Genomic DNA, 21,928 nt, shown 5'->3' on the forward strand with positions numbered 1-21,928 from the left:
ACTGCTCTCAATGTCAAAACCAAAGCCAGCATTCAGGGCTGGAGATGAAGCCTGAAACTTGCCTCTTGTTTGTCTGGCACTCAAGAAAATGAAGGGCAGTGTTGGGAAAATGACTGACTTTTCACTCAAGGCCGGTGCCATGAGCAAGGTAGGAATGATGTGGTGCTGTACATGTATTGATTTTACATTGTATGCTTTTAGAGGTGACTGTCTATTCCACAGCCTATCATGATCAGCGCCTTCTATGTATTCATAATTAACAATTATTCCGTGTCTTAACCTGTACTGTTATGTAGACAGATTTGGGCAAAGTACTTTAAAAAGTAAAGATGAATGCTGAATACTGAATGTACTGCATTCAGAATGTTTTCAAAGGTCATGTGTTCAGAATTCATTGAGAATGCATTTCGAATACACCTTGTTAAGGCATGTGGAAAAACTGCTGTTAATATGTTTAATGGAAAATGTGCTCATCATTTGAAAGAAGTTCTTAAATTCTCAACTTTATGCCTCTAATTGTCTGCTTTAGTCCACTGCTGCCCCCGCAACTGCCACCTTTCTCCTGAACTAGCTCCAAATAAGGCCACTTAAATCTGAATAAATGTATTTTTCATGTGGAATTGTCAGCTTATGGTGGGACACCTTGACATAAAGTGTTAATCTCACTGTTAAAATAGTCCAGTTTTATATGATTTGTTTAAGAAAACAAAAAGAAAAAGAACAAAAAAGATGGAAAGTCTGAACTGGGCCCCTTGAACAAAAGCCCACTTGTGTTCCTAATAAGCCCACTCATTGTCTTATCTCAGAATTACAATTCATTTTAATAACCGATCAGTGTATAAACCACATAAACAGTCTTTTCAGAAGGACTAATAGCAAATATTTATGCTGGGAACCATTATTTGTACAGACTTTCAACATTTTATGCATTTCTCCAGACTAGTCGAATAGTTGACTAATTGCAGAATTTTTTGTGGGCCGCAAAGCACCCCTTGGTGGTCCTTGGACCTATACTGAGGAGGGCCAAGTGGTCCATAGTGGGCCTGTGATGACACTTTGTCATAAAAATCAGTGATCATTGATTTATCAATAAAAAAGAAATATAAAATGTTTTCAGACAGTTTACAACATTAATACATAATAACCCATAATAACAGTGCACAAAAGCAGCTTTGTCCATTTTTTTGGCCTTTGCCTCTAGAAACACCTGACCTTTCTGTTGTCCACTCCAATATTTTCCAAAGTTGTCCAATTTCCCAAAAATGAAATTTCAAAACCAAAAATAATGAGTTTTGTTTCTTGTGGGCCTTCATGCTTTCTAGTGGTAAACAGATGGGACTTGAGGTGGAAAAGGTTGAGAACCTCTGTACTAAGAGATGCTGCCACTCTGCTAATCACAGTTATTTTGTTATTTATGCTTTTACTTATTTATTTTTACCTGAACATATAAACATATAAAACCCTAAGTAGTCTCCATTTCAGTCTCCAAAACTGAAAGATCAACACCAGCATGTTGCAGAATCTGCACTAAATCTGACTCTAAGCATAAAGTTATTATTTCAGTGCTTTCCTGTTTCATGGTTTTCATGAAAGGTGGCAAATTAGAGACTGTCAGAGGAGTCGTATCATCCATACAATTATAAATTTAGTTATGTTAATTTTTAGATTTTTGATACTGTATTGTAATGTGTTAAAGACATGCTCCTGTCTTTTGTCATGACAGTCATGAGAGATGCTTGAAGTACACCTCCCATGGACGTGCACGTGGCTTGCAACATCTCTAGCCTCAAATGTGGTAAGACTGAGACTCTTCTTTCTGACAGGGTGACTATAATACGAGCAAGCAAATGATGAGAGATCAATGATTTTAAGTTTACTAGCTTTCATTGTAAAATTGCTGTTAGTACAGTTAATGATAACAGCACCAACAATTTAAAATGTCAGTGTGAATTAGCAAGGTCAGTTATTACACCCCACATCCCCACATGATTATTAGGAATACATGATTATATCAGAATCATACCAGATAATTGTTACGATTTTCTGTCATATGAACTAAAGAATGTGATTCTAATATTATTCAAATCTGTTTTTAGATTTTTTTTTTCTATCAACCAACCATTTTATGTAACATAAGACTGAAAAATTCAAGAAAACGTACATTAAGTTACATAAATAGCTACAATAGTTATGCGGTGATTTGCTTCTGGATTGTCTTCTGATGGTCCAGCAGTAGTCAGCAAGCATACTAGGGCCCCATTTCTCTAGAAGCGCTAGAAAATTTGCTTTTCCATGTTGAGAATGTCTTTTAAGATTACTAGTTTTCAGTGTAACATGCTTTGTAGCGTGATTTATCTAAATTTCTGCATAATTAAGTCATTCACAGTGGTTTGGTGTGGAATGTTCTGTTCTTGAGAAACTTGCCAAGTCGGAATTGTTCTCAGCGGTGGTAATAGGGACGAGGAGTCCACCTCTAAAAGCCCCCTTACAGAAAGTTAGTACATGAAATGGTTATGAATATGCCGCCTGGTGCCCAAGACATTGTTTTACAATAATTCTGATCTAAAGTTTAGATTTAAAACCTATTTTTAACAATCCATCCATAGCAGTGAGTTACATGCTGGATGTTGTGAGGTAAAATAGTCCCCAAAGAAAATTTTTCAGGTTTACCATCGTCGAGATTACATTTAAAAACGCACATGTAATTTGAAATCAATTTAGTATCACCACAAGTGAAAAGAATTCTGAGCTCTTAAGTTTCTCTACAATGAAGCATTTCATATCAAACCACTCTGAAGCATCTCAGCAACTGAATTATGCAGACATTTTGAAAAATGTTGTGGAATTCCCCTTTAAATCACACTTCTACAAGTAAATGATACATTTCTCTGTAATGCTAATGCAGGTGGATTTAGTCCAGGTTTCTACTGTTTAAAAACTGTATACACAGATATGCACATGGAAAATATCAGATGTTGGAATCAGCCCAGAATTCCCATATTGTTGCATTCCTGATGATTATGATTAAAGTGTTAGAGTTAGAGTGATTAACTACCTGTATGCTTTATAAATACCACAGTGTAATGATGCTGACAGTAAATGGCAAATGCACTTTTACCACCTTTTATAATTATGATTTTTACTCACTTATGCTACCCTGTTATTTGCAAATAACATGATGATGGAATGAGACATTATCATTGACCATTATATACCAACAACTATCCAATAAAACAAAGTTAAATTAATACTCCAGTGTTTTTTCAACCTGATCTCTCTGGCAACTGGCTTATTATAAGTTCTATTAGTGGCTTCTGTTATAAGTGTGTTTCGAGTTAACAGCCTTTCTGTTACAGGGAAACTCATCAACATCGTTGTCTATGATAATCAAACATACTTTACAGTACGGATGTGGCTGAATTCTGAGTAATCCTTTAATAGCTGCTTACACAGGACTATGATTTATGGTAACAGTGCACTTCTCTGTTCTGTGTGTGAATACACAGATGAGGAAAGCTCAGGTCCTTTAGCACTCATCATCATTCCCAGTCTCCTGGCTCTTAGCACGCTGACCATCGTCTCCCTGATAATATGGAGCTTCTTGACAAAGAAACCATCAGTTCAGAGGATCTTGGTTTCCCTACAGCACAGAAACGGTATGACTGATTATTCCTTTAACTGCTGCTTGATCTGTGTGTGGCTACTGGTGAGGTCATAGCTTAAACATTCATCTTCATGTGCCTGCATTCTTAGCCTCTTACCACACGCATCAATGATTAAAGTCTCATATGAAGGCCACTTGCAGGATATTGTCTTTCAGATAAATGCACATGCATTTCAACACTGATTTTTTTTTGCTGGGCATTGTCTTATATATAGCTCAAATCTATCTGAAATGTAGCAGATCAGATGTTTGGTGTCTGAGCTGCTTTAATTCTGCAATGAAGCTACAAGGCTAATGTAGCTAACAAGTCATGGAGGTTAATACTCCACCAAATAGCAACTGTGCAATGTGCATGCCTAATCATCACAGTTTCTGGCACTCAGTGGTATGGGAAAAGCACTAAATCCAGTCTTTAAGGCATTGCTGTTTTAAGCCAGGGGTTCTCAACCTTTTCCACCTCAAGGCCCACTTGTTTATCACTAGGAAGGCCCACAAGTAAACAAAACTCACCATTTTTGCTTAAAAATGTAATTTTTGGGAAATGTTCAACACAGTGTTATGTGGGGCCTACTCTTGTATGTGATGCGTATCAGTGAACGTGAAATATAAGCAAAATATTGGAGTGAGTGGACAACTAAATGGTCAGGTGTTTCTAGAGGCAAAAAAATGTGATGTATCTGCCTTTGTGCACCGTTATTGCAGGGCTTATATTAATGTTGCTAACTGTTTGAAAACATTTTATGTTTCTTTTTATTGTTAAGTCAATTATTTTTTCACTGATTTTTATGACAAAGTGCCATCACAGGCCCACTACAGACAACGCCCATCTCAGTATTGAGTCCCAAGTACCAAGGGGTGCTTCGCGGCCCGCTTGAGGTCCTCGGCCCAGGGTTGAGAAACCCTGTTTTAAACTATGTGATGTAATTTTGCCTAATTTTCAATTCCAGCTTGTACACAGTCATACACACAGCCTATAAGCCTATTTGAGAATAGTTCTTCTCAGGATTTTTTCCCCCAATTTAGTCATGTGTAATTTCTACCAGCCAGCTGCATCGTTCAAACTGCCTATTGATATCGATAGTGACACCTTGACTTTGATATCAAAGTGATATCTTTTTCAAACGCTTGTATTTTGGAGCAGACATTCCCCTTGGCTCGCAGGTCCTACAATTCACTAGTTCATCAGTATTGAATGGCTTATAATTTTATTATGCTCAATAATATAGAAGTAATTCAATCGGTTAAAGCATTGAAATTCCAATTCCAGCCATTGTTTGCACAATGCTAATTGGTGAACGTAAGCTTTGATTACTTATTAGTTACGTTAGCCATGTAGCTCTGTTACAAAACTAAAGAAGCAAACTTCAGACACCAAACATGTTTTAGCTGGTCGACTACATTCAGGTTAAGGGCAAAATTATTTTTCACCAAACTATTTCTTTTAAGTGCACATTCTGAAATGCTGCCCCCTCTCGCTCTGTTTTAGGGCCTTCATCCCTGCAGACTGTCTCAGTTCAGCACCTCGAAGTGATGCTCTGAGCTCATGGGAGATGCCTGCCCACTACATCCTAGAGGAGGTGGAGTTTCTCAAAAATGGACGCTATGGACCCACCTGCAAAGGCCAGCTAAAACTAGATGGGGCTGCCACTGCTGTGGTGGTTAAAACTTTCAAGGTAAATGGAATAATCGAATTGTACAAGTCTTCTGTCCAAAAAAGACACTATATTGTGGATTTAAGGGTCAGTTATGGACGAAAAGAATGGATCAGTCTATAAAGCCAATGTGGCTTGAAGAACAAGCTCTTAGCTGAATTTAGGAGTTTACTGCCCCCTCATGGCCACAGAATGTAAGAAAATACTTTAATAAAAGTGTGTTTAGTGACAAGGGGGTTATTTTTCATCTGTGGCGTCTTTGCATGTTACATATGAATTTTTAGATGGTAGGGTAACTTGGCCGGCAGGGGGGCGGCCCTCAAGGTAAAACACCTCCCCCATTTATTTCCTGTTCTCATCAGATGATCTCAACACACTTACTGAGTGTCTATTAGCTAATTATTTTTTATTGATTTTGTCTGGATGACAGCATACCTAGGATTTATCTCCCCAGAATCCTTTTGGGCTCAGTTCATTTGATTTATTAACTGGATAATCGTGATCTATGCATTTATATGTGGTTGTTCAATTTCTTTGTTTTTTAAAAATATATGTGATTATTGGAGCCATTGGAGGGGGCTTGAGGAGAATACATTTGTTTTTTCTCATGAAGTGACAGTGTAAAGTTAGACATTTGGGGTAAGACATCGCCCCAGACACTAGGCAAAAGCTCCCCTTTACATTACTTAATATTTTAGTGTACTTTGATCAATAACAGTTCATGAAAAATGCAAAAACTAGGAATGACATAATTATGGACATAAATTACAAGACAGAGATTATACAGTCTGTAAAATGTAACTGACAAACTGCAAGATTTGCTAGGGGGGCTTTCTACCTCAAGTAGGGTCTGTCTTTATCACTGTATGCATCATTATCCTGTACACACTAAACTCATGCACAGATATGGTTTAGCTTTAGAGTAAATAGGCAGCGTTCTGAGGGCACTTCCCCCTACATAGGTTGACATGTCATCAATAAAACTTGAATTAGCCTATTATATGCAATAGCCGATTACCATAGCCTACTGTGTGTTGAGATTTAAAATTGTTAGAAGGCCTCGTGTTTGTAAAACTGAAATCTTGCATAAGTTGCATCTGTTTCAGGCGACTCAAATAGTCAGGAGACAAAGGTGTTTGTGGAATTGGCCCTGTTTCACGCAACGGTCTGCAAGCATGACAATGTTGTGCGAATGTTGTACTGCCAGACAAATCGTTTTCCCATGTACCTGATTTTTGAAGCAGTTGCTCCAGGAAACCTACTGCATTTCCTGTGGAGTCTTCGAGAGGTGAGAACTGCAGCTGGTGATCAAGTGTTTAAATAATTTACAGAATGCATATTGTGGAAAAAAAACTTATGAATTTGATCTGCACTGTTTAGGATGCGTCCGGACTCTGTCATCAGCTGCAGTGTTTTTCAGAGAAGTCTGTGTATCTAGTGGCCAAACAGGTGGCCTCTGGTTTGGTGAGTCCCTGTCTTGTCAAATATACAGCATGTGCACTTTGAGCCCTCTTAAGTACAGAGTTACACTACATGGTTTTATGAATGGACATTTTGGAGGTGACAACACAAAAAGATATGAGTATGTATCAGTATGAAGCTTTTATCACATGATCTGTACATTCAGACATAAATTTTACCGCCTATTAATGCAGCAAACTATTTTGCTTGGTAACCATGATCCACCGTTATCAAACTACATAGCTTGGAAGATGATCTGTTTATTATAACAGCCCCCCTTAAAAGTAACACACAGCCTCTCATGGCTTTTTGCTTTATTTACTGTCTCAGGATTACTTGCTGTCAGAGCACAGGCTAGTGCACGGCTATGTTGCAGCCCAAAGCATGCTGATTGGTTCTGGGTTCTCAGTGAAGGTGTCTGGATTGGCTGTGGCTTTTGAGACACGGCAGACAGGAATGGTAAAAAAGGAAGAGGAGGCCAAAGTGCCTCTGAAGTGGCAGGCACCAGAGCGACTGATGAGGCTCCCCATAACATCCAGAAGTGATGTGTGAGTCTACCAACACAATGTTTAGCCCTCTTTAACGTCCCAGTTACTTTACTCAGTGAAGAGCACATTGAAAAAGAAAAACTGAATTTGATATTTGAACATATGAATAAAATAAAGAATATTACAGCACTGTGAAGACACCCTTGGAGATGAGAGAATTTATAACTTGGGGTTAAATTAATTGGCTTATGCTTTACGTATAGTAAAAAAAAAAAAAGATGAAAACATCAAAATATTACAACTTTCATTAAAACATTTTTATTTTTTATTGCACAAAATCAATTTAACATTTTTATTTATATACCTCCACATTTTTATAGTATAAGGTACACAATTGTACAGTATTTTACACTAGCTGTTGGAGTGCCTTTAACTCTGGACCACTACTTGCTTCTCACATCTTCAGTAAGCTCTCTGCAGTGATGACTCTTTACAGAATACATATATAATATTTATCAAATGTTCCAGGTGGTCTTTTGGAATCCTCCTTTATGAGCTGATAACTTTAGGTAAGGTATCAACATTTCTCTGACATTATTGACTGTTTTTTCAAGATAAACTGTACATCTGCTGCCTTTGCACCATGGAATAATTTCAATGGGAAATTTGGACATTTGAACTCTAATCAAGAGGACGTTTTAATGTCTACTGAAATACTTACAATACTCACACCAAAATACTCACATCTATCATCTACCATCTCTCTTATAAGGTGCTCCTCCCTTCCCTGAACTGGATCCATCAGAGGTGTGCCCCAAAACTTTAGCCACTTACAAGATAAAAAGACCACAGAACTGCGGAGGAGCCCTGTATGTCAAAAGACAGATCAATTCAAATATTACCACTGAGCATAATGTTACTAAAATTATCTGTTTATGCAATGTTGTAAGTCATGCAAAGGCAGCATTAGAGCAACAGAACACAACCTCTAATACTGCTGAAAGACAATGAGAGCAAATAGCTATCAATTAGCATTAAGGAAATAACATCATGCTAACTGGTGACTACTAGCTAGCATTCAGTTATCCTCTTTACCATGTTTATTTGCGCCCTCTCTTGCAGGTATGACCTCATGAAATATTGTTGCATGTGGGACTTTAAGGACCGCCCAGTGTACCCTGCTATCATCAAACTGCTGGAGTCGTACATCCACCTGGCTGATACGAAACCCCTATCTGCAGCACAAACAACAGACATCTGTGAATACATGAAGAAGGCAGGTCTGCCGCCTTGAGTGTTTAACACAGCTTCCTTCTAAAATAAACTTTTAGGAAGCTGTCTGCATGTGCAGCAGATTACACTGCACCGGAGCTGTCTTTCCATTGATGACAGCAGCATTTTTTAATGTGTTCACAATTGTCAGTTTATTAAAGATGGAACAGACTACTGAGCACATCTAAATCAAAAGTGAAAAATGTGATGACTTATACACCACTCCTTTTTTAATAAAAGTTCAACACAAGTGGTGCAACTTCACACAAAATAATGCCTGTTGTGTTACAGTGTTTTGTTATCTTCCATTAAACCTGTAAACAGTACATTTAGGCTATTTATGGAAGATGATTTCCCTGGACATATGCAGTAAACTGAGCATGGAGGAAAATCCCTTAAAACAGGTGCACAGCTAGACCAGCAAAACACTTTGGCAGGATCTTAAAATCATCTCCCAAATGAAACCAACTGCTGCCTAAAATGGTCCTCTGCCATTAGTTTGGAGGGGGCTACTGTAGGATGCACATTATTTACCAAAGTCACACTTAATCCAGATAGTAGGTGAGCTAATTCCCTGAAGCCTTTATCTGCATGATACTGTAGTGGCTTTTACTATGTAGTGTGGCCTACGTGTCACTAAACCAACCACTGGCAGTAAAACAAGCTAAATCAAATGCCAGTCACCTCTTAAAAATACTGCATTAATGTACTGATAATATTTTAAATGCCAATGGATGAGTATGTTATTTCCCTTTAAATCAAATATCTGTTCTGCCAATACAGACGTGCCAATTACTGTAAATATATACATTAAATACTTGTTCTAATCAGTAGTTCTCATCTATTTTCCAACAGTAACCAGAAAAATATACTCCTAAAAACAAATCCACCAAAATAATATTATTCACAGCAAAGTTGACATTGTCTGACGTTTTGACGGAATCCGTTTCTGTGATTCGGTGCCATCGCCACACGCATCAGAGACAACAGAATACTTCTGCGTCAACCTCTGTGAACACAACATTCAAAGTCACTGGTCCTTGGATCACTCAAATACAAAAGCACTTCTGAGGCAGCCTGCAAAAAGGCCATTTTGCTCTCTAGGTCAGGCAGATTTCATCATCATGACCTTGAAATTCATCACCTCAAAACTAAAACAATAAAAAACAAACAGCATACAATGTCCAGAGTTTCTTAGATTGAGCAATGGTTTGATCCTCCATGGCAACAAGCAGCAGAAGGTTCCAATGGGGCCATACAGGCCTTCTTCAAACCTGGAGTGTCAGAGTTTGGGCCAGATCACGGATGTTGTTACACTTTGCAGCTCCACAGGGCCGTTGGGAACAAAATGTACGAAACTGACCATAGCAAGTAGTACACACAAGCAGGTGGGAATGAGGAGCAGAAGACCATTACAACACCTGGAAGGAGAAAAGAAAAAGCAACATATCAGTGCATTACTGACCATTTTTACAGAGTATTCAATGAACAAAACCCAGTTCCAAAAAAGATAAAACAGTTTGTGAAATGCTAATAATAACAAAAAGCAGTGACTAGTAAATTCTCTTTGACCTATACTAAATTGAAAGCAGCATAAAAACACATCCCTGAAAAAGATGTCATCTGAGGCAGCATATGTTGCTCTGAACTGTATATTTTATACAGTTAATGTTGCCTCCACATATGTGCAAGTTACCCACACCATGGACACTAACACACTTATATCCTGGCTTTTGACTTTGCACTGGTAACAGTCTGGATGCTCCTTTTCGTTTTTTTGGCCAGAACACAACATCCAGGCCATTGTTGGCATATGGTTTCTGCTGTCCACAGTGCAGTCCTAACTTTTATATGTCTATGCAGTGACAAATGGTGTTTATTGATCACGGTTTGTCAAAAGATTCTAGTTCCCATGTGGTAATGTCTATCACAGAAGCAATTCAGTTTTAATTCAGTGACATTTGAGGAATCAAAGGTTAGCTGCACTCAGGATTTAGGCCTTGCCCTTTATTCATGAGATTTATTCGGATTCCCTGAATCTTCTGATGGTATTGTGCACCGTAAAGTGTGAAGTCCCTAAATTTTTTGCAATTACATGTTGAGCAATGTTGTTCTTTGACTGTTGGACTTTTCACTTAGGTAAAATGCCGAGCCTCAACCTATCCTTTCTCATAAAGGACTACGCCTTCCATGAATACTCCTTTTATACCCGAGCATGACTGCATAATCTGTTTAAGTTTCTGAACATTTCACAATGTCCCTCGTCTTAAAGGACCTCTGCCTCAACTTTTGTGGAACCTGCTGCAGACATCCATTTCACAATGAGCGAATATTTACAAAAAATAATGGATGTTTTCATTACTACTAGCAAAAAAAAACAAACGAATTTAAGTTTCTGTACCTCCAACATAAACCACTTTCTTCCAGGCCTGGGATTCCAGCACCCTGTCATGAGGATAGAAGCCCTGGCTCACCATAAAGAGGATCATGGCCACAGCAGTGACTCGAAGCACAGCCATATTCCCCCCAGTAAGGAGAGATGTGCAGGAGAGAATGGCAGAAGAATAGATGCATGGCAAGCCACGGTACATGAAAGGAATACCTGAGCAGGACAGAACAAGGATCATGTTAATTTAAAAAATACCAATACAAAAAATAATTGAATTTACATTTTTTAATCTTTTTATGATACCACTTTACTACCTAGGTGGGTAAGTGGAGGACATCTAAGTGGAAAATGGATCCAGATCATTACAATATTCTTTACCCAAATACAGTTGCTCTGATCACTTTCCTAAACATACACACAGACGATGATCTCAATACAACCTTAATGAAACATGTAGTACTATGGCACTGTAACAGAGATTTGGGTAACCTGTCTATCTTGGCTCTGATGCAGTTAACCAGGATATTCTACTGACTGACTGAAGAACTGAGTTAGCCTCTTTGGCTCAGTTTCAGAATTGTTCAAATCCTGCTTTAAGAAATCATGAATACTATGATGCACTGATTACTTAGCTTTCCAAGTGCCATGAAACATCTTGTATCATACTAGGCCTTTTTTATTTAATCTGTATATACTTCTGTTAGCCAGTACAATTAATAAATAGAACATTCGCTTTTCATCAGTTTACCGAAGTGTCACAACCATATCTGTTCTTATTAACTTATGGTTGATTGACAGGTTTATATCAGTTTCATGTTTAATGCAGTTGATGTATCACAGTTTTTTTTGTTTTACAAGAAATACTATCAACAATGCTATTACCCACATAATAATTACAAGGTTCTTGATATTCTCCCCCCATGCTGACAGTGAGAAACTTACACGAACCATGTAATCTTACTTTGCGTACTTAACAATATTACAATTATCCATGTTCAGAATGCTGGCAGATTCCTGATATGCACCAGCATGAGGAATTACGCCAGCTTTCAAATCCCATCACTAGCTATCGGCATCCTTTTCATTTAAAAGCGTCTTTATTATCTTTCATTATCATTATCATATCTTTTTAGCTGTTTGCTGGATATTTTTGGTTGGTGGACTATTCTCAGTCCAGCAGTGACACTAAGGTGTTTAAAAACTGCAGGAGCACTGCTGTATCTGATCCATTCATACCAGCACAACACACACTAACATACCGCCACCACGTCAGTGTCACTGTAGTGCTGAGAATGATCCACCACCCAATAATACCTGCTCTGTGGGGGTCCTGTGGGTGTCCTGACCACTGAAGAACATGGTAAAAGGGGGCTAACAAAGTATGCAGAGAAAGTAATTGTAGAACTACAAAGTGCACCTAAATGATAAGAAGAGCTAATAAAATGGACAATGAGTATAAAAACAAGGAGGTGGTTCTGATATTAGGGCTCGTCAGTATTCCATGCAGCCCCTTAAGGAATTTACAAAAGTATTTGTTCAATATTGCTTTTAACTTTTTTGGTTTTGTTAAAATTTATGTTCTTCTTCTTTACTGTTCCAGAAATATTGTTCTCTTTCTGTTCTTGTTTTTCTGATGTAATCTGTTTTAAACTGCCATTTTCCATATTATTATTGTTATTATTACAACTACTACTACAATTGTTATTTAGATGGCACAATACCACATGTTCTTTGTATCGGTCCAATACTTTTTTTTTAAACATTTATTCCTTTAAATTCCGAGTCAGCATTTTGCTGATACACAGTATTCGACTAGTGTCATGTCTATTACCTTTTTTTATTAATGCATTATTTGTAAAGATTGTGCTTCAACTCTGCAAACACTGGTATGAGTAATATGTTGTGTGTCAATCAGATGGAGGAGCATGTTTCTCTGTTAAGTAATGGCAAGAGACGGCAGGTTCCTCACCGCTAGAGAAGAAGACGAGGCGGACTAACACAGAAAGCACATAGCACGTGCAGAGGAGGTTATCCAGGAGACTAGGAGTCCTTAGTAGCAGAGAGGTTGCAATTCCAAAAGTTGTGAAATCAGCAAAATCGTCCAGTTTGGCACCTAAAAAACAAGATGAGAAAACCAAAGCCATAGCTTAACTGCACTGCAATTCCCTTTACTCACAAATTCATCATGCCTGAGGTAAGATGAATATTTTCATTCCTATGTCAAGTAGTAAAAACAGGTGCTTCAGCAAGAGCTTATGACAGCTGCCAGTGTTAATCCTCTCTATGGGAATTTTATCAGCCTAAGGTCACCTTTCCACTGTGGGCTTAGGGGTAAATTTCCGTGTCAGCCCCAAAATAGCTCACCACTATCATCCTCTGTAAACAATCCACTGGGGTCTCTTTATCCCTGTAGTTTGGGGGGCATGTTTTCGTTGGCCTATGTACATGGGGTGATTTTGGCTGAGGCTCATGCAAGCACGCTGGAATTCCAATCCCAACGTCAACCATTTGAGCAATGTCAGATATGCAGGGATTCCAAAGCGTCAGGATAAAGCAGACAATTAGAGCCTGATCCCCCCGAATTAGACGGACTAATCAGAAAGTGATTGTTCGATTGACAGAAAGGGGAGGGGCAAAGAGGGCAAAACAACACCTGGCAATAAGGTCACACAGAAAAAACGAGCATAGAGCACAAAGCAACTGAAGAGGACAAGGCACGGGGCATTGTGGGAGCACTGCCGAGCTATTTCAAGCAGCTGGGCGGACGTGACCGTCCACACACAATTGCATAGTTTCCCACTCAAGAGTTTTGGGGGGGGGGGATTTGCTTCAGTTGTTTAGGGTGACAAAGCAAGACAATAAAAAACACTAACAATAAAGCACAACTCCAACAAAACCTCAAACCATGTAAAAGGATGTTTTTCCGACGATGACTTCCCTCTACATGGGAAGTTGTTTATCAGATGTGAAGCTGGGTTGCTGGACAAAATCCAAGAGTAAACAATCACATGCAACATGAAGATTAAATTGTGGCGTGCATCAAAAGTCAGAGAAAGTCGTCAGGAATCAGAGGAGAAAAGGAGGGAGTGGAAATTGTCACTGCTTTAGGCTGACATTCTTACAACTTCCTAACAGAAATTAAGGGCACAGTTCACTTTCCAACGCACTCACCCAACGCAGAACAGGCGTTCAGTCGCCTAGCAACTGCTCCATCTGCCAAATCCAGCAGGTAACCAATCAGCACTAGCCAGCATGCAGCATAATGGTGGCTGTGGAAGACAAGAGGTTATAGACGACAACACAGCATTAAGTGCTACAGTGTTTCAAAATCATCTTCACTTCAGTTTCTCTGTGACTCAGTAACGTTCAAAAGTTAGGAATCACTGTTTTCAATGATATAAAACCAATTATGTTTTAAATAAATGTAGAAAATGATTCTGACATGCCACTACTACTTTACAGTTTCAGAGGTTTCAAATTTGTAGAAAGCTGTAAAAAATTACAAAAAAGTAATGTGTCCAAAATGATGGAGAGCTGTAGGCACTTCCATAAGAACTGAGAAAGCTGTATAACATTGAGAATGAAATAGTAATAAAACTGATATCCAGAATGCTTCCTATTTCAAAAGAGGTTGTTAAGCCTTGACGCAAATAACAAAATGACTGTAAATATATAATTACAGTATATAATTTATCACTTTCTCTTTGTTTCTAAAACCCCTTTGGGTGTCTAGATTTGTTTAGAAATTAAATTTCAAATCCACATTGCATTAGTTATTGTTGTAAATAAAATTTAAAAGTGAAAACACAGTGAGAACCAGAGTGAATAGTGGCTGTGACAGATATAGAAAGTTGTAAAAAGAAGCTGAAGTTGTATGCTAAGTTGAAGTAAGGACATAAGAAAAGCAACTGATATCACTTGCCACAGCTTGAAGTAACTTTTATCATTAGTGTACAAACACCAGTGGCCTCACCCGTTTAGACTGCTGAGAATGGAAGCCATCCCCATGACCATGTTGGCAACAGACAGAGCATTGGCAGCATTTTTACGGGCAAACTCCTTGAGCTGGACCCAATTGGCCCGTTCTCTCAGGAACAGTTTGTTGGTGCGCTGGAAAAAGCCTGAGACCAAGCAGAAAAGGTAATGATTATACAGTGGCTGTTATTTTGACTGTGTTTACCAGTAGAAAGCCTGGTATGAGATGAGCTTACTACACAAATGAATTCTGCAGATTCAGGTGATAAGCTGATCCCAGATCATCACTTCACAGATCATTTTTAAATCTAAATATATTTTATGAACAATATACACATAAATCTGCATGGGTTTCCTCTGGGTGCTTCGGTTTCCTTCCACAGTCCAAAAACATGAAGTCAAACGAACTGAAGATGCTAAATTGGTGTGAATGCGTGTGTGAGTGTATATATCTGTGTGTCTGCCCTGTGATGGACTGGCGGCCTGTCCTGGGTGTTTCCTGCTTTCCGCCCAATGAGCGCTGGGATAGACTCCAGCACCACAACCCAAGAGGATAAAGGGTTTAGATAATACGTGTGTGTGTGTGTGTGTGTGTGTGTGTGTGTGCATACATGTATTTGATGAAGTTATTTTTATTTAAATCTAAGGCAGCTACATTTGGACATTCACCAGACAATTCTGGAAAAAAAGGATTTTCTGAGTCCACTTTACAGCAAAAATAAATATCCTTGTTATAACAAAAACAAAATTTTGCCAAATCTGCTTGTTTTTTCATGTTAAACAAAGGCTAGTACATTATTATCATATATACAACAATCAGAAAGTGATAAGAACAAAAACATGCCATTTACAGCCAACAGGAAAAACAGTATACCACTTATGGCAGAACTTACAGCATAATTTTATAATAAACAGACCCTTTAACTTATCTTGCAACCATGCTTATAATAAAATAACAATTAAGTTATTGAAAAGCTTGTTTCATGAACAAATCATACAGTTGTTAAGGGAAAAAAGCTGTTTGAAGAGCAAAGTATGAGAAACAAAAAGCTTGCAACAATCACAGAGAATGGCAATCAAGTGCTGTGTGCAAAGATAGGAATGCTCGTACTGTATTAAGTCACTAGAAGAAAAAAAAACAATGCAAGCATGATGCCTTTCAAGAATCCTTAAGCATGATCAGGCATATTTATAACAAGACCTTAGAATCATATGGTTCAGTCTGACAAAACTGTAGGTCTAATTTAAGGTCTCATGTTCCACATGTCCATGAGGTTTTTGATTCCTCATGTTTGAAATCTATAATTATGGTATCTAAGAGTTCAAATAATAGTTACTTGTTTTAGTCTTCCAACATTAGTAATTCAGTTTTGTCAGTTACAACCTTAAAATACCAAGGTCTTTTCATACATTAGATATTGAATGTCAGTTTACCACACAGCTAAGCCTAGTCTCAGACTACAAGAACCAAAATATGGATGTAGTCATATGCAATAGTTTGAACAACCCCAGTCAAATTACGTTTCTTTGATTTTCTAAGTGAAAATAAGTTAACACATTCTCTACAGGGGACAAACGTAAATATGTCATTTTTCTGCTCATTTTAGTGCACAATTTCCATTTATTTGCAGTATTGAAAAAAACATAAAATGGAAAACATAAACTTTTTCACAGGTCAACTTTTAAGTTTTCTTTCCCTCAACATGTTAAATTCAGCACATAAACAATCATTATGCATTAAAATCTGCAAAAGCACGTCTGCAGAGGATGTGTTATCTTATATTCATCCAGAAAACTAACATGTAATGTGACCGGGGCAGCCAAACTTTTGCATATAACTTTATTTCGTTCAAGACTAGGTTTCAGCTGTATCTGGAAAACTATCTTTATTCACAACTGTACTTGCACTGAAATGGTCAAAGTATCTAACTGCATTAGTTATTGAAATATTGTAATCAGGTTAGTTAAAAACAGCACTCATACTCAGCCACAGAGATGTTCTGACTGCCTCCTGCATAGAAGGTTATGTGAACAAAATTTCAAACGATTTTAAATGTTCATTCAACAAAATGCAGATCAAAATCAAAAGCTTTATGCCTCGCCTATATTTCAGATATTATAACCCCAGCAACAGTCATCACATGTCTAATCTAACAAATTTAAGACACTGAAAAGGTACACATGAAAAAATCCCAAAACAAACAATCCCAAAACACATCCCAAACACCTCAATTATGCGGCATATATGTATATGTATACGCATATATATATGCAGCCTCTGTTTTAAACAATCTTCTGTTAAAATATAAAATATAATATAAAATGGAACAAAACAAGCCATTTACTGTTCTATTTAAAAGTATGTGAAATTTATGTTGGGATGTGGGTACCTATTTCAAATGGTTGTTTATTTGTGGCAAGTAAAAAACAAAAACAACAAAAAATCAGTTATACTTACATAGTTTTATTTACTGCCTCATAGAGATGCACAATAATATTGGTACTGTAATGATATTAGCAGGTAATTGCTTAAAATCCACTTACCTCTGGTTATTAGGATGTGACTTTTATAAATGCAGTGCAGGTGCATTAACTAGCCTTAAGCATGCCTTAAGTATTATGCATTATGTATTAGCTCCTGTTTTGAAACAGACCAGACGTAATCAATGGGCAATTTTCATTATTTTCATAGCCCTGCAGCCTGAAATGTTTGATGCGTCAGATTTAATGTTTTTATTGCTTAAATTAATAAGCATCATTATCAGCAGAAACAAACAAATATGGTGCATTCCTACTCATTCACAGTATATGGGTCAATGATATGCATTTTTTGTGCCCAAATCTATTATTTTCCTATAAATAATTTAATAATACATATCATTCTGCAATACCTACTTTATGTGAATACATTTTCTGTGTGTCAAAAATAAAACCTATTTCTCACAAAGTCTAAAAATGTCAGGTGGTGCAACCATACATGCAGATTAAATAAACTAAATTAAATAAATAATAAATTAAAAAGAGTGATGTTGTATAAAATTCAAAATAAAATAGTTTGGCATGATTTTATGTTTGTAACCTTTAAACTCCTAAAATTTTGCCAAGAAGGAAAACTTTAACCCCTTAGAATCCCAGGCTTTATACATACTGAGGCTTTTTATTCAGTAACTACAGGGACTTGAGTGCAAATTGGCTGAGCCAATCTCGGGTTAAAAGTGTGTTACAAAACTTTGGGCGTGCCGGTGGGCCCTCACCATTTAAGGGGTGAAAAACTTTTGTCCATAAATATTGATTTCCTCAAATGTCATGTAAGGCGCAACCAACAACAAAGTCTTAGACAATTTTTTTAACAAACTGGCAGTGTACTGCATTATAAAGAAGACCCTAAGTGACCTTCATGGTGCAATACCAAGGTTAGTAGCCCTTTAACAAATACAGAAAAATTTGTCATTTTTCAGTCCTGGTTAGGTTAGTTCAGTAAACCAAACCAGGTGGTGTGAGCCCAGACAACATTGAAAACTTTTATTTATTTTTTAAAATATGTGTTTTGTTCAATAGTTTATAACTTTCATAGCTCAAAGACAAAGGTTTACATGGATGTAGGACAAAAAATATTTTAGATATGTTTTCAGGAGTCTTTAATAATTTAAAATCTATGTTTAAAAACAGAGTGGTAGCACCACTTGACATTTTCTAGGTGATAAAATTCATTGTCCTGTTTAAAAATACATATCTATTATCGTACTGAAATCCCTTATTTGTCATTGACCCATAGTACTACAGTTAACCTATCACTATGGATTTTAAGGTTCAATTACTTACACAAATAGTAGGAACTGGTGTGGATCTTAATTGTAAAAAGTTGGGGCTTGGGAAAAAAGTGAAAACCCAACAGGGCTCTTCTTGGCATCCTAATGCTGTTCTCTGACTTTGATGAAGGCTGTTGTGCCACTGAAATGCTGCAAAGATTTTTAATGAAGATATACAAAGAGTTCTTTGTCCCGCAGCAAATGAGTGGGTATAAAATGTGAATCAAGTTTTCTCCTTTGGCTGGATGATATTTTTGCTACAAGAACACACACAGTGTTATTCATTTGACAGTAAATAAGCAGTGACAAAATACAGCACAAAAAAAAGACTGCAGTCATCTTGTCACAGTTTATCATAAAACCTCAAATGCAGTCGACTTCATTGAGTATTTTCACAACATTCCAGAATCCATAAGCACAGCAGATTTGCCATTTTCCTTCAACTCAAAACAGTGAATAGTAAAACAGACACACCATCATTTCCTATCAGCAATCAGTACCCTAAATTCTATTAAGTGTTTGTGGAGGGGAGGTGGAGGGCTGGAGGCATGCAAGGACACATGCAGTATGGTATTCTTTTCAGTAAACGGTGAATGAAGTGTGAACAGAGAAAAAAAGTAAGCTAAGCACAAAAGTAAGCACAGTACCATCTAAAATCTTGTTCTTAAAAGCCTAACATCTATTACAGACATCAAAAAGTTTAATGCAAGGTTCCTACTATTGCGCTTTGCAACCTGAACTTGACGTGACTCCAAAGCCAGCAGATTGCAAGCGACTCTTCATCTGAAAGAAAACAACCAATCAGATAAAGCACACAGCCAACAGCACATCATTCACCACAAAGCTACATTACGCTCATTTGCTTTTACTATCATCAGACCAAACCAGACTCACATTTTGTCAGTGGGACTGGTGAACACTAGGGCTGAAAGATGAATCCCTTTTTTATCAAAATCCCATTTGAAGGAGTGCAATTTTCAAACTGCAAGAGCTGCGATTTCAATTATAGCCTATATTATCAACAACATTGTCTTAACAGGTAAAAAGAAAAACCCCAGTTGCTGAAAATGTGTTCTGGTAATAACATAAAATTCCAAAATACATAGTTTACAAAATCTAGTAAAATCAATTAAATCATTCAAGTTTATTTTAAATTATTTAGCCAGGTGTCATTGTTTATGTATTCAAAAAATTGGTTAAGATATTTTCTGGAAATCGTTCAGCCCTAGTAAATACTGAAGTAATTCTTAGTGGCCTAAAATTAGGTTAAAAAATAGGATAAAAATCAGCCTTGAAAATCAGCTCCATATGGGTAAACAACTCTGTCTAGACCATAATGGTGGCAATATTTGGCTGGTGTATTCAGCTGATTATTCTGAACATAAGTAATTAAAACAGTCAAGGTGAACTGTGATATAATTTCACATGCAGTCACTAGAGTGTTTATACTCAGTATAAATTTGGAAACTGTAAAAAATAACACTGATACATGCAGCCAAATGACTGAAACCTGTTTAAGTTGCCTGTATAAAGGCAAATATTTAGTAGATCACTGATTTAAAAAAAGATCATAGGGCAAAAGTTGATGGTGGTATTGCTTTAGGTTGTATCATGACTTTTTTGAGAGATCAGGGACAGACCTGAAACAACACTGCTGCCATTCCACAGCTCTGACTGTGTAAGGTTTACTTATAGAGAGCATGTTAAACGTTCTAAGCATGCTGAAGTGTATTCCTAAGGTCTACTAAGTGCAGTCCTCTTGTAGATGAAGCGTCCTGTTGTTCTGAATTGGGGCTTCAAAAACAACCATTTGTAGCTGTTTCATGATTCACATCCAAAGCAGCATTTTCAGCACAAATAAAGCAGACAGGGCATAAACATGGACAGAACATCAGGAATTACACATCAACTCCATACAAAAAATCCCACATATATGTTACTAAAGTCCGGCTAAATTCCGGAGACCCTGTTCAGCACAGATAGAAGGCACAGGCTCAGGTTCACTGAATTAAATGCTGAATTTCTGGAATGCTGGCTAATCAGTGCCAGGCATGGGTGCTCAAGTTCTGTAACTGAACTCAGGCGTTACCTGGTAACGGCTACTGACCAAGAGCTAGATTAATGAAAACTAATTATAGAATGTGATCCTCTTTAGCTATTACTGATATAGTGTTTGGGGGTGGACTTTAGGGATGCACCATCAGATTTAGCCAAGAGAATCAGAAAAAACACTCCAAACATGCAATCAGTCAATTTATATAGTTATTATTTTTATTTTGGCTGACCTGTGTCGCAAATTTAAGATGCTTGATAATGTGAGCCAGGTAAGCCAGTGTAAGCTCTGGGTTAAAAAGGCGAATAAAAATCAGCCAAAAAAAATGAACTGGCTGTGAAGAAATCAGAATCTGAATCAGTCATGAAATTTAATTATCACACTGTTAAAGCACGGCTCTTTGGGGCCACGGCAGAGCTGTCCTCGGCACGTTAACGTCCGAGTGGGCTTCACGTGTTTGTGTCACTCCTTAATCGCCACAATCCTTAGTCAGTGACAACATTGGGAAAACAATACATATGACAGAATGCTCTCCAGCAGTAACCCAACATTGAAAACCACAGCACGACGGTCAGAGGCACTGTCACTTAAAATGAGGGTGAATGTGTAGATGCTGAGAATGGAGCAATGCAAGTAAACCGTACCGGAGGATGGAGTTAGCAGGATCATGGTGGCTCTTAGCGTCTCTACACACAGCACAGCAGCTGGAAACAAACAAGAAGAGGATGGAGTGACCAGTCAGAACATTAATAACTGCCTTGATTACACATTTTTTAAAAGATCCATAAGCAACTAAATAGTTTAGTGTTGTAAGATGACAGTGCGTTCCACTCTGGAGGCAGCTGCCTAACAAGTCACTGCCTTTAAAGGCACCTCTCTCTTTGGGCAGCATTTAAACCGATTAGGAACCATAGTAGGCATCGCATTCAGGACCCTCGATAGAACCATCATAACTTTCACTGAGCTGTACCCGTTTTAGCTGTTTACATGCTGTAAAGGCAGATAACCTCAGTGTATAAAGATGACTCCCGAATCTGCAGCAGCTGTTTTCCTTACATTGACACTGTTGTGGGAATTTATGGTGCATGAACAACAGGCTGCTTTAAGGAATCATTATCTGTCATTATTCACTTGGCGTCCCAGATAAATACAGATAATTGTGAAT

The 21,928-nt window shown here is 37.6% G+C and overlaps 2 protein-coding genes across 4 annotated transcripts in view; one reads left to right on the forward strand and one right to left on the reverse strand.

Annotated features, from left to right (window-relative positions):
- Positions 1-8,863, forward strand: si:ch73-206d17.1 (tyrosine-protein kinase STYK1). Its single transcript, XM_036592315.1, has 10 exons — positions 1-148; positions 1,724-1,795; positions 3,507-3,656; positions 5,151-5,337; positions 6,422-6,604; positions 6,697-6,780; positions 7,108-7,325; positions 7,794-7,834; positions 8,038-8,134; positions 8,388-8,863. The coding sequence occupies exons 3-10, from the start codon at positions 3,592-3,594 to the stop codon at positions 8,557-8,559; spliced, it is 1,047 nt and encodes a 348-aa protein (XP_036448208.1). The 5' UTR covers positions 1-148; positions 1,724-1,795; positions 3,507-3,591; the 3' UTR covers positions 8,560-8,863.
- tmem269 (transmembrane protein 269) overlaps positions 7,568-21,928 on the reverse strand; it is a 16,183-nt gene continuing 1,822 nt past the window's right edge. Inside the window, exons 2-7 of one of the 3 annotated variants that reach the window (XM_036592316.1) lie at positions 21,408-21,467; positions 14,900-15,047; positions 14,098-14,195; positions 12,896-13,039; positions 10,939-11,139; positions 7,568-9,958 (exon numbers count right to left, since the gene is read on the reverse strand). In XM_036592316.1, coding sequence (XP_036448209.1) covers positions 9,849-9,958; positions 10,939-11,139; positions 12,896-13,039; positions 14,098-14,195; positions 14,900-15,047; positions 21,408-21,432 — 726 coding nt within the window. In that variant the 5' untranslated portion in view covers positions 21,433-21,467 and the 3' untranslated portion in view covers positions 7,568-9,848. Of the gene's footprint in view, positions 9,959-10,938; positions 11,140-12,895; positions 13,040-14,097; positions 14,196-14,899; positions 21,468-21,928 lie in introns of all 3 variants that reach the window. The other 2 variants (XM_036592318.1, XM_036592317.1) reach the window with 2 other exon arrangements.

Source organism: Colossoma macropomum, unplaced genomic scaffold (assembly GCF_904425465.1).
Source record: "Colossoma macropomum unplaced genomic scaffold, Colossoma_macropomum, whole genome shotgun sequence".
Classification (NCBI taxonomy): Eukaryota; Metazoa; Chordata; class Actinopteri; order Characiformes; family Serrasalmidae; genus Colossoma; species Colossoma macropomum.